Source organism: Nicotiana tabacum, chromosome 5 (genome assembly GCF_000715075.1).
Source record: "Nicotiana tabacum cultivar K326 chromosome 5, ASM71507v2, whole genome shotgun sequence".
Lineage (NCBI taxonomy): Eukaryota > Viridiplantae > Streptophyta > Magnoliopsida > Solanales > Solanaceae > Nicotiana > Nicotiana tabacum.
The window spans coordinates 156,738,761-156,752,324 of record NC_134084.1 but is presented as its reverse complement, the minus strand read 5'-3'; the positions used below and the strand labels follow the sequence as shown (position 1 = coordinate 156,752,324).

Here is a 13,564-nt window from a genome sequence, read left to right as displayed (position 1 = left end):
GTCGCTAAAGCCTCTAGCAGCATTTATGCCAAATGCTGGTAAAGGCTCATATTATTACTGCTAAAAATAATACTTTTAGCAGTATTTATTTAGCGGCCACTAAAACTGCTTGAGAAATGTCCTAGCCCTATACATTTATTATTATTTTCTGCACAAAAAAAAATTTCGTAACAATCGTAAATATTACCATAACAAACAAAATAATCAATACACCTTAAGAGCTCCTAGTTCCACAACCATCTTCTAGGAAGAGTATCGTGAATGTTATGCCTCTAACTGAGAACTAATTACATGTAATCTGGTGAATCAACCTAAGACATCTATGAGCTTTCCTAGACATTTTTACTAACTCTATTCTCTCTATAGTTTCCTTCTTTATCTGTCACTACTATCTCTCTCTCATATATATATATATATATTCCCTTGAATATTTTCCAATTCCTTGCCCTCCATTTGTGACATATCATATCACTCCATATAGATGTCACCACTTCCTTTTTGAATTTCTTCCGTTGTCTTCTGCAATAAAAAATTTAAATGAATATATACAAGAATTTGAAGTAAAACATCCATGTAAAAAAGCAAAAGTATTTCATTAAATCCACAACAATAAAACAACTTTCAATTCATGTATCTCATTCACTAAAAAATAAATCCTATGTCATTTCAAGTCTAAGAGTCTCTTCAAGTCATGATCTTGGCCAGTCTCATCTGGTGATCGGAAGACCTTCTGGTCGTCATTCACCTCTACTGTGACATGTTGTCTCCTGATTTATGATCAACGAAATCAGTAGGTTAGCTTCAAATTTTGCTTTGGCTATTAAGAAGAATATTGCTTCTCTCCGTGATGAAAGTCTTTACATTCTAAATTTATGAACAATCATAGTCTATGACCGGAAACAATAAAATAAAATGAGTATTAACATGATGACTAGGTAATAAGATATAGTACTTTTACTAAGTCATAACATTCCATAGATTAGCATAAAGATCATCCACTGGTCTAGCTACAAACGCACGAATACATGTCTATGCCTGTTTACAAAGATCAACAGGACAAGTAGATAAATATGCTAACCACTTCTGCCCCCCTCCCCACCCAGAAAAACAAATTTTGGGTGAGAAATGGGAGGAAAAAAAATCCTTTTTCCGTTTCTTTTCTCACCCAATATAGAAAAGGAAAAGGTCTCACTGCAGCAATCAACCAGAACAATGCTAGTTAAGGGAATAAGACAATCACAAAGAAGCAGCACATCAACATGACAAAAAGATTAAACCATACCAAAAAAGAAAAAATCCAAGTTAAAGATAACAAGTGATGGATCGATTAAAAGGTACTACAATTTCTACTATTTTAACCTCTGTAGCGAATACATTTTTTTTCCTTCTTAAAAAATTATGCGCTGGTTTCAAACATATCACTGACCATATGATTAATATAATCATGTACCACATATGTTTAGACTAAAGAAACTTTATCTATATAATATTCAGTTACCTTCCATCAAGCGAGGAATGGATGTAATTAACTCAAATGGATATGTACACCGAGGGCATGTTGGTTCCTTTTTGTAGGCAGCCCACTGAAGGTGCAAGTCACACTGAATTCCAAAGTAAGGAGATACATATAGCTGTCAGGACTTTCCCATTATTACAAAAAAATAAACTTGCAAAAGATGCCAAAGCGTAGAGAGTAATGCACGTATTAGAAGATCATTACAGCATCTACTAAGAAGGTGATGATCATTTTAAAAATTACTGATCTGTTGCAGAACACAACAATCAACAAAAATATATGAAGATCAAGTTACACATATTTGAAAGGTGAACAGTACTGCAGCTTGAAGCGGCATCCTCCGCTCTACAGGTTGACGTAAAACTACAATCCCTATAACCAAGAGAACTCAGTTGATACAACAAAGCTCACATGAAAGGTTAAACAGCAGATATACCTGGCTAACTGCTAAAGAAGATAGATGGAGAAAAAGACACTCTTTCATCAATTCATACAACAATTGAAAAATAAAGAGAAGGGTAGCCTAGCTTTCAGGTAAAGCCAAATAGCCTTGTCATGCTCAAAAATACAAATCCACTGTCGTCCGTTATAAAGTTGACAGAGAAATTAGATACAGCAATACCACAATATATATAATTAAGAACCATAGACTGACTTCATTTACGGTACACTCATGAGCCAATTAAAAAAAAAGCATAAAGCAACATCAAGGATTAATTTCACTCACCTGCAACTGGCGTGAATCTTGACATACTGGCTGTTGTCAAAGTTCATAAAATGAAGGGCAGCAACCTGTCACTTTTTTGATGAAGTAAGCAGCTGCATTGATGCCGTCGAGAAGATGCAAAATGTAGTACAAAAGAGAATACAAAATAAACTGAGTTAGCTCCATTACATGAGAGGCTATTCTAAGACCAGGAAGCTAACAAAGTTCAAGAAATTGTCGGGGGAATCTACATGGGACATATTGTGCCAACTAAAAAGATACATAAACAGAACAACCTGCCATATTAACACAGCAACCAAGACATATACTGAATCGCTTTGGATCAGTTTAATTGTTAAAAGAAGCTCTACTAGAGATCTTTTCATAATATACCTCTGTCAGACATGAAGAAGTGCGTGGACCAGCCATGGTTGTGTATGCCCAAGTTGACTCTAATTTAACTCATAAATATAGAAATTAAAACTTATCAAAACCGAGTGTCTGAAAATGATGTCTCAACTTTTAAGGATTTAAAGAACTATTTTAAAAACCCCATACCCATTCATCTTATTTTTAAAGTGACAATTCTATCAAACACCGAATAGGTTTTTAAATATATCCTCTAGAAGCAAACACCAACTAGTTTAGTATAAATAAATGAATTAGGATCAAAGCAAATCACAAGTAACATAGTAAAACAAATGAATCAAAATGAACCTAGTCTCCTTGGCGTATATGGTAAAGTTGTTACCATGTAACCAGGAGGTCACGGGTTCAAGCCGTGAAAACAGCCTCTTGCAGAAACGCAGGGTAAGGCTGCGTATAATAGACTCTTGTGGTTCGGCCCTTTCCTAAACCCCGCGCATGGCGGGAGCTTAGTGAACCGGGCTGCCCTAGTATCCTATGATAATAAAATGAGAACAAAAAAAACATTGTAAAATTTTGGGAAAACAAAACAGAAAAGTGCTTACTTCAAGGCAACAATTGATGAAGAGACGGATGCTGGTTGAAGCAAGTATCGGCAACAAAGAGCATGAGCAAAATCAGATACCTATTCAGTCATAAAGAGAAAATAAAATCAGTCGCGACTTTCAGCAAATTAATGTTGTACAACGAATTTCCTCTAAATTGATGTTCAATCAGCCGCGAGTTTCAGCAAATTGATTTTGTACAACGAATTTCCCAAATTGATGTTCAATTAGCCGCGACTTTCAGCAAATTGATTTTGCACAACGAATTTCTCCTAAATTGATGTTCAATCAGCTGCGCGTTTCAGCACAAAGTTTCTCTAGATACCTTGATCTTCAGAATCAACGTACTTAGATAGGGTTTGGGAAAGTTCGATGAAGAGTCAACAGAAATACAAGTTATGGGGCGGGATGAGTTGGAGATAGGAAGGGAAATGAAAACGTATAGGGTTTGCTTTGGAGGGAAGATTAAAAACAAAAGTTGGCTCTTTTACTGGCCTTCTTTATTTAATTGTTAGTGAAACTATACCTTTTCTAGGCCTATATATATATTCCTTAAGACAGTGTTCATAATGAATACCCTTAAGAAATCTCTTGCAGTGAGAGAATTTGGTCATATTATGTATATAAGCAATGGAGAACAAGGCTAAATGGCGACAACAACGCCTTATAAGTTTATTAATCCTGGTAAACCTACACCTTGGAATTCAGGAGAGGTCGGGCAAAATTAAGAGTCAGGCATTTTACTTGGACGACTCTCTGAGATTTTTCACCTTTTAGAGGCATAGTTTCTGCCCGTTTGGGTGACTTTTAATCCCCACTGCAACTGCATGAGTTTCTCTCTTGCACAGACGGAGGTTGAGTAGATCCAATTCCCGTTTGTGTTAGTCAGGGGGACATAGTCAATCATTTTGGTAACCAAGAGAGAGAAGAGGTGACTAAATGACTAGCATCAAGTCATCCATCAGGAGGAAAAGGTGAAGGAATCAGGGGCTTTGACAGAGAACTTAGTACATCAACCTAAGCTTAACTATGCTTTATTAAACAGTTTGAGCATTACTTTCATTTGACAACTTGTCCAATATCTAAGCTCATACTCTAATCCTAACTTTGCTTCATATGTCAACCCCACAAAGCATGAACACAAAATAGATTGGGAAGTGACCGCCATATACAAGATCACATGTTCTGACGAATGCTTTCTCAAGTCAATACTGAATAGCTTGATAAAAAAAATAAGGAGGATTTTAGATGGTTTACCATCAAACTAGTACATTAACCTTAGTTGGACCTTAAGAAGAATATAGATGGATTTCATAGTACTGTGGCAGGTGTTTACCCAAAATGTCTTACTTGATAACATATTGACGAACACTAAACACAGTTATATCATCTTTTATTGAATATTTCATGACCAATCTCGAAAGAAGAATCAATTATTTGATCTTATAGTAGATGTTAGAGTGCAAAAATACCTGAAAATGATTAGATACCAGTAAAAGCCTATGTTACGGGAATGAAGATCTTGTACGGATTCCTCAAAATACTATATGAAGCAAAAAAGCTAGGCGTATAGTACTGGAGATTTACATGTATCCATATCAGATACTTACACATATGAGTCCATGTAATATAGGTGGCAAATGATATGGCACTTATATAATTTCTCATAGTAAGAGTGCAATAGCATCTAATTTCCAAGACAAAGAATAGAAGAAAACATTCAAAATAAGAAGCGATTTACCTCAGTAAGCTTGCCTCTAAGGCAAAAGCAGTGTTCGAATCTCAGTTTTCCTATTTCCCCAAATTGCATCTTTTCCAGAGGGAAAAACATAAACTTGCGCCCTAGACATAATATAGATGATAAAATCAAGGGAAAGAGTATTCACATTTTACTCTCTGGGTGAAACTCTGGGAAAAAATATTCAAGTCTTATTTTTCGGGTGAAACTCTGGTAACATGTCAAGCAAGGAAGGATCCTCCGCTATAATGTCTATCAGTAACTCTGCTGTAGTTGCATCAAATGAGATAGTCTTCCCAGTCATTTCCTTTAAGAAAGCCTTTATTTCACTAATTTTGTTACTTCTGAGATATCCTCGCATAATGATATTGTAAGTTACATTGTCTGGCGAACATCCATCGTCCTCCATTTTTCTAAGTATATCTTTAGCTTCATCTAACAACCCTTCTAGACAAAATCCATTAATCATTGTAGTGTACATTACTACGTCGGGATGTAAACCTACTACAGAAAGCTTCTCAAAAATGACACGAGCTTTGTTGAACTTTCCATTTTTGAACAATCCATCAATGACAATACCGTAAAGTTCAATGCCAGTGTCTTCTCCATTGCTTTCCAGCTTATGAAAGAGTGACATAGCTTCTTCAACAAGTCCATTCTTAAAATAACCACCAAGCAAGATGCGATGAGTACAAAAATCAGGTCTTTGCCCTGCCGATATCATATCAGCAAAGAAATTTTGTGCAACGTCGATTCTCCCAACTTCAAACAGACCTTGCAAAATAGTATTGTAGGTAATAATACTAGGTTCCAACCCTTTTCGAGAAATTTCAAGAAACATTTGCATGGCCTCATCCAATTTTTTCTTCTTACAGTATCCATTTATTAGTATGTTATAGGTAATAATGTCGGGCAAAACGGTCTTATCTGTCACGGAATTAAAAAAAATTCTGGCTCTATCCATTTGACCACACAAGCAATATCCATCTATTATTGTATTGTATGTGAATAAACTAGGCTCTACACCTTTTTCGATCATGTGTCTCATTATTTTCTCGGCGTCTGCAGCTTTTCCTTCTTTGCAAAGTCCATCGATCATTACGTTGAAGATGTACAGACTTGGATAAATATTAAGATTAACCATCTCACATAACAAATTCCTAACATTTTCCCATTGACCAGACCTACACAAACCATCAATCAATGAATTATATGAGACGATGTCTGTAAGAATGCCTTTTTGTTTCATCTCATTCAAAAGGTTAATAGCATCATCTAGCATTCTATCTTTGCAAAGGGCATGTATAACAATGTTATAGATGCATGTGTCGGGCTTAGTGCTCCCTTGTTCCATTAATCGGAGCAAACTAAAAGCTTTTTGTGTATGGCCCTTTTTGCAAAGCCCATCCATGACAATTGCATACATGAATTTGTTAGGCTCACAAATATTCTCCCTCACCACCTTTCTAAATAAGTCAACGGCGTCTTTAAGCTTATTTTCAGCAAATAGTCCCCTTATTAGGCTGCTAAATGTAACAACATCAAATGCAATACCATTCTTCAAGAAAATGACCAATACAGAAAATCCTAAATCAGCACGATGCATGAGGCAATAACTGTTAGTCACTATATTCAAGATGAATTCATTAGTTGGAATACCTAATTTCTGCATTTCTCCAAAGAGAGAAACAACATCAGAGTAATATTTCATATTTACCATAGTCCTCAACAATTTCGAGAAGCTGATAAGAGAGGGAAGAGGTTGCTCTCTGACCATTTGGCGGAACGCACTCACAGCGTCATTTAAACACTTGACATTCTCAAAACTACTAGAAACCCCAAGTCTACCCTTAATCGAAATGGACGTATTGCTAGGAGATGAAGAATAATCTCTAGGCGCAATTGCGAAAGTAGAATGAGCAATCTCAGCATTGCAATGAGAAAAAGCCAAGAATGAGATGAAGGTATTACCGTTGCGAAGGTAACGAATTGCAACTCTCGCCATCTTCACTTCACTTCAATGGCTACAGTCTCTCCAGTTTCTGCCAAAGGAAATACGGGCAGCCCACTCTTAATTTGCCCTAACTTTGGAGTAGCAAAGAAACAAAAGTGATGCGTTTCCCACTCTCTTGCAATAAGATGATAGTTTTCTTAAGCAAGTAGTTGCACTACATTTTTCTAATGTTACTAATTTTATTTATATTTATCATTTTAAGTAATTAAATAGTATAAAATTTCTTTAATTTACAGTGTAGATATTAAACTTTTTTTTCCATATACTATTAAAAATATATCTTTACCATCCAAAGTATATCGACCAAATTCAAAAAGCGACCAAGTCGAATGAAATAAGCAATAATAATAATAATAATTTAAGAAAATTTGATCGTTTTTAGTGCACTTTACTTTTAGTATAGAAAATACGATGTAAAATGGATATCAAATGTGATTTAATGCGGCTTATTAGAATATTCATATGATTTACAAATTGCAATTGTGATGTTTTGTACTTCAATGCCACACAAGAACCGGGGTGATTTGTGTAGTATTCAATTTTCGTGTGCACAGATTATAGAAAGACCTGGTTCTTCTATGTGTTTCTTATACTACTGTTGCGAAAATAATAAATGCGGAAAGTAAATAACATAAGTATTTTTACGTGGAAAACACCCCGCTCAAGAAAAACCACGACCTACTACTCAGTAGGATTTTCCCCAACACTTAACTAAATCACTAAGTTAAAACAGCATTTACAAAAACTCTTTGTAAACCTAAGGATTACCTCTAATTTCGTTGTGGCAATCAGCCTCTAACTGTTGCGACAACTTCAAGTTAACTTTAACTTAAATACTAAGAGTACCTAATACAATTACTTCTACATAAAGCTGAAAGGTACAATTTGAAAAACACCTACTACAATGAAACTAGAATAAAAGATAGGCACTTGGATCTGGTTCATGTAGCTTTAGGTTCGCACACTTCAATCACACAAGAATTGCTTGCAAAATGCCTTGCTATTTTGCTCCCAACCCACGTTTAACTTCAGCTTTTGTGCGTACCTGTAAAATGATAAGATCTTGCAATTTATAGAGTTTGTAGAATAGGAAATAACTAGAGTTCCAATACTATACTATTCTTTGGTGGAAGAGTTTTAGTTATCTTCAACTTCTAACTCCTCCCTTATCTAGGATAGAGTTCTCTCCGAGTAAGGACTAAAAAGTCCTTCTCCTTATTATTTATGCAACCTTTTCGATCAGGAGATATCAGATATAACAACTTAAGCTTATCTCCTTCACGTGCATCTCTTATGCTCGAGTCTGTTGTGTTTGTGTACATTATGTATGGACCTGGTTCATGATTGAGTTCCTTTGTCAATCATCAAAACAAACTTCACATGGACCAACAAATTCCCTTTTTTTTATGATGACAAACTCTGTGTTTTTCATTAGCATAAGCTCTGTTCAACTCAGCTTAACATCAACACAAGGTTAGAGTACTTTTCATTTTTAAAGTCATTAATCATCAAGGACCAAGTTCATTAGGTTATAAACATCACAGTCCAAAGTAAAAGCACAACCATCTTTCCCTTTTGGTATCATCAAAAAGTTATATAATTATGTTTGATAACAAGATGTTAATAGAAATTACTCATGGCCACTAGGGCTACTTCAAATGCAATCATGGAGTCAAGCATCATTTATCAATCTAATAATATTATCCATCTAAGAAGCATCAACAAACAGTTAGAGCACAAAAACAGTTGATTATTGATACTTAGCCATCCACAAAGCATAAAGAGAAATAAAAATACTGGATCATGAGCAAAAGAAACAAAAAAAATCCCATCCGGGTCACTAGTTGGTCTAACTAGGCTAGGAAGTCTTAAGGCTGAGAAGGACCAGGTTCTTGGTTCTTGGCTTGAAGCAGTTTCAGCATATCCTGAAGAATGTCATCATTCTTCTCCTTCTCCTTTGCCAGATCAGCTCTGAGAGCACCTATCTCAGTCTCCACTTCTGCCAACCTTTTTTTTAGCCTTTCAATTTGAGCATCCTTATCCCTACTTTCCTGCACCAAAGCTCGTATTTTGCTGTTCACATGTACCTTTTTTCATCAACTAGGTTCTTTGGGAGTGGTGTGGACTTTATATTCACAAGTAGTTAGACTATTTTCCCCAAAGTGATTCTTTTTTACACCAACTTCCCATTTCTCGATGGGTACATTTAAGTGTGCAAGTATAGCTATGAGAATAAAACCATAAGGTATGGCATGAGTTTTGGGGCCAGTATCACGACCCTAAACCCGGACCCGATCGTGATGGCGCCTCTCGTGAAGACAAGGCCAGCCGCCACTTTTCCATTTCAGTTTTAAGCAGTTAAACAATAAGATTTGAGTCTAAAGCATAATAAATAATCCAAAAGTAAGCAGTGAACATTACATTTTGCAGAAATAAAACCCAACACAGCCCGATATCGGGGTGTCACTAGTCATGAGCATCTATCAATGCACTACAAGTCTGAAATGTCTACCAAGCTATTACAGAATAACTGAGAAAGAGAAAGAAATGAGATAAAGGGGGAGAAGCACAGGACTGCGGACGCCAAGCAGCTACCTCGTGAACTCCGAAATCTGCCGAGAGCTCTCAACCCTCGCTAGCAGGATCAGCAATGCCTGAATCTGCACACGGGATGCAAAGAGTAAAGTGAGTACTCCAACTCAGTGAGTAATAATCATAAATAAAGTCTGAAAGCAAAAAATCACGCAAGGCACATTATAGGCTATACGGAAGCAGTAAAAGCCAGTAAAAACAGTGAAACAGTGATAATGTGTAAAGTCATTTTAGTTCAGTTCAAACTTTATGAAATGACTTTTTAACTATTAAGCAGGTAAGTGACAGATAATAAGATAGATAATCACATAAAAGATTGCTCCTCGGGCACAATGTCAACAATACCAGCCCCTCAGGCTATATCTCATATCATAATGGGTACCCGCGCTCACTGGGGGTGTGCGGACTCCTGGAGGGGCCCCTTTCGGCCCAAGTGCAATATCCTTGTGGCATCATCACTAGGCCCTCAGCCTCATATCAACAAGCCACATCGTGAAGTACAAATCTCAGGCCCTCGACCTTACTCAATTAGAATCTCACAAGCCACTCGGGCAACAGTAAAACATGATGCTCAGCCCAGAATATTATTTAAAATATCATTTAAGTGTTAAAATAGAGTAAAAAACATGGCTAAGTTATGAAAACAGTAGAATATAGCATGACTGAGTTCAAGTATAAAGTCAAACAGTGAGAAAATATCAATAAAAATCCCCTAAGGGTTCAAATAGTTGGCACGACGCCCAGATATAGCATTCAGCCCAAAACATGATGACAGAAAATAGTTTTCAGTCAAATACGCGATAAAATAGTCATTCGGGACGGACTAAGTCACAATCCCCAACATTGCACCACCCCACACTCGTCATCTGGCGTGTGTGTCACTTCAATATAGCACAACGATGTGCAATCCGAGGTTTCATACCCTCAGAACATCATTTACAATCATTACTCACCTCAATCCGGTCAAATCTCTAGCTCGCGATGCCTTTGCCCCTCGAATCGGCCTCCACTCGCGTCGAATCTATCCAAAATCAGAATCACGACATTAAAATATGCTAAGGGAACGAAGCCCAAGCGAAAATAATCAATTTATAGTATAAATCCCGAAATTACCAAAAACCGACCCCCGGGCCCACATCTCGGAATTCGATAAAATTTACATCAATAGGTTCCTTATCTCCCCACAATTTCATACATATCAAAAGTACCAAAATCCGACCACAAATGATCCCTCAAATCCTCAAGTCTAGGTCTCCAATACCAAGCCCTAGTTTCCCCAATTTTAACCCTTAAATTCCATTAACTATAGCTCTAATCCGTGAAATAATACCATAGGAACGAGTTTTAGGTCCAAAATCCTTACCTTAATGAAGTTCCCTTGAAATCCTTCTTCAAAATCGTCCAAAAAGCTCCAAAGCCGACTTAGAAAAGGTGGAATAGGTCAAAAAACGCGAAGGAAACAATTTATATGTTCTGACTCAGGGATTTCGCATCTGCGGCCCAATTCCCGCTTCTACGATCAATGAACCACTTCTGCGGTTCCCACTTAAGTCCCAACTTTTTGCATATGCGATGCCTTTTCCCGCACCTACGCCATCGCTTCTGCGGCTCCGCAACCTCTTCTAGGCCTCCAGCCTTCCCAGGCTCCTTTACGCTTATGCGGCCTTCTTCCTCGCATTTGCGGCATCGCACCTGCGGTCCCCAATCTGCAGGTGCGGAAACACCAAAAGCAGAAAATCTGCAACTTCACCAAAAATTCTAAACTCTCTATCAACCATCCGAAATCACCCTGAGGCCCCCGGGACCTCAACCAAAAGCACAAACATATCCCAAAACCTTATTCAAACTTATACAAATCTTCAAAACACTTCAAACAACATCGAATCAACCAAAACACATCGGATTCAAGACTAAGTTTTCAAAATCTTCCGAATTCCGCTTTTGATCAAAAACCCAACCAAACCAAGTTCGAATGACCTGAAATTTTGCACACACATCCAAATGACACAACGAAACTACTGCAACTCTCGGAATTTCATTTCGACCCCTATATCAAAATCTCACCCGTATCAACCGGAAAATGCCAAAAATCCAATTTCGCCAATTCAAGCCTAAACCTACTCCGAACCTCCAAAATTCATTCCGATCATGCTCCTAAGTCCCAAATCACCTCCCGAAGATATCCGAACCATCAGAACTCACATCCAAGCCCTCTAACACATAAGTCAACATCCGGTTAACTTTTCCAACTTAAGCTTCCTCAAAAGAGACTAAGTGTCTCAAAGCTTACCAAACCCTTTCCGAACCCGAGCCAACCAAACCGATCACATATAGAACCGATAGACAAAGCAATAAAAAGCAGATATGGGGGAAATAGAGCGGTAACTCATGAGACGACTGACCGGGTCATCATATCCTCCCCAACTGAAATAAACATACGTCCTTGAACGAGTCAAGAAACATACCTGAAGCCCAAAATAGGTGAGGATATCTGCTCTGCATCTCTCGCTCGGTTTCCCAAGTAGCCTCCTCTACGGGCCAACCTCTCTACTGCACTTTCACTGAAGCTATATCCTTTGATCTCAACTTTCGAACCTGACGCTCCAAAATAGTTGTTGGCTCCACATCATAAGTCAAATCACCATCCAACTGAACCGTGCTGAAATCTAGAACATGAGACGGATCCCCAATATACTTCCAGAGTATATAAACATGAAATACCGGATGCACACTCGACAAGCTGGGTGGCAAAGCAAGCTCATAAGCCACCTCCCCAGTCCTCCGAAGCACCTCAAAAGGCCCAATGAACCAATGACTCAATTTACCCTTCTTCCCAAATCTCATGACACCCTTCATGGGCGAAATCTTTAACAGAACCTTCTCGCCAACCATGTAGGACACATCCCGGACCTTCCTATCAGCATAACTCTTTTGTCTTGACTGCATTGTACGAAGCCTCTCCTAAAATACCTTCACCTTGTCTAAGGCATCCTGCACCAAGTCTGTCCCTAATAGCAGAGCCTCACCCGGCTCAAACCAACCAATTGGAGATCTACACCGCCTCCCATACAAAGCCTCATATGGATCCATCTGAATACTCAACTGGTAGCTGTTGTTATAAGCAAACTATGCAAGCGGTAGAAACTGATCCCATGACCCTCCGAAATCAATGACACAAGCATGCAACATGTCCTTTAATATCTGAATAGTGCGCTCGGACTGCCCATCCATCTGAGGGTGAAAAGGTGTGCTCAACTCAACCTGAGTACCCAAATCTCGCTGCACAGACCTCCAAAACTGCGAAGTAAACTAAGTGCCCCTATCTGAAATGATGGAAACTGGGACACCATGCAAACGAACAATCTTCCGGATATAGATCTCTGCCAACCGCTCTAAAGAATAGGTAGTACACACAGGAATGAAGTGCGCAGACTTGGTCAGTCGATCCACAATCACCCAAATAGCATCGAACTTCTTCAAAGTCCGTGGGAGTCCAACTACAAACTCCATGGTGATCCGCTCCCACTTCCACTCTGAAATATCTATCCGTTAAAGTAAGCCACCCGGTCTCTAATGCTCATATTTCACCTGCTGATAATTGAGACACTGAGCCACAAATCCCACAATGTCTTTCTTCACTCTTCTCCACAAAAAATGATGTTTCAAATCCTGATATATCTTCGTGGTACCCGGATGAATGGAATACCGCAAGCTATGGGCCTCCTCTAGAATTAACTCCCGAAGCCCATCCACATTGGGCACACATATCCGACCCTGCAGCCTCAACACCCCATCATCACCAATAGTCACATCCCTAGCATCATCATGCTGAACTCTGTCCTTAAGGACAAGCAAGTGCGGATCATCATACTGGTGCTCTCTGATGCGATCATATAAGGAAGATCGAGAAACCACACAAGCCAATACCCGACTAGGCTCCGAAATATCTAACTTTACAAACCGATTGGCCAAGTCCTGAACATCAACTGCAAGAGGTCTCTCCCCAACTAGAATATATGCCAAACTC

At 38.3% G+C, this 13,564-nt stretch overlaps 1 protein-coding gene and 1 long non-coding RNA gene across 2 annotated transcripts; both read right to left on the bottom strand.

The window, feature by feature from the left end:
• Nucleotides 1-520: 520 nt before the first annotated feature.
• On the bottom strand, nt 521-1,640 carry LOC107813588 (uncharacterized). The gene is made up of 2 exons (XR_001654386.2): nt 1,499-1,640; nt 521-767 (listed from the first exon to the last, which is right to left on the bottom strand). It is a non-coding gene; the product is annotated as an uncharacterized LOC107813588 (long non-coding RNA).
• A 3,337-nt stretch (nt 1,641-4,977) lies between these two features.
• On the bottom strand, nt 4,978-7,069 carry LOC107813583 (uncharacterized). The gene is made up of 2 exons (XM_075254226.1): nt 6,395-7,069; nt 4,978-6,286 (listed from the first exon to the last, which is right to left on the bottom strand). The coding sequence occupies exons 1-2, from the start codon at nt 6,934-6,936 to the stop codon at nt 5,116-5,118; spliced, it is 1,713 nt and encodes a 570-aa protein (XP_075110327.1). The 5' UTR covers nt 6,937-7,069; the 3' UTR covers nt 4,978-5,115.
• Nucleotides 7,070-13,564: the final 6,495 nt, after the last annotated feature.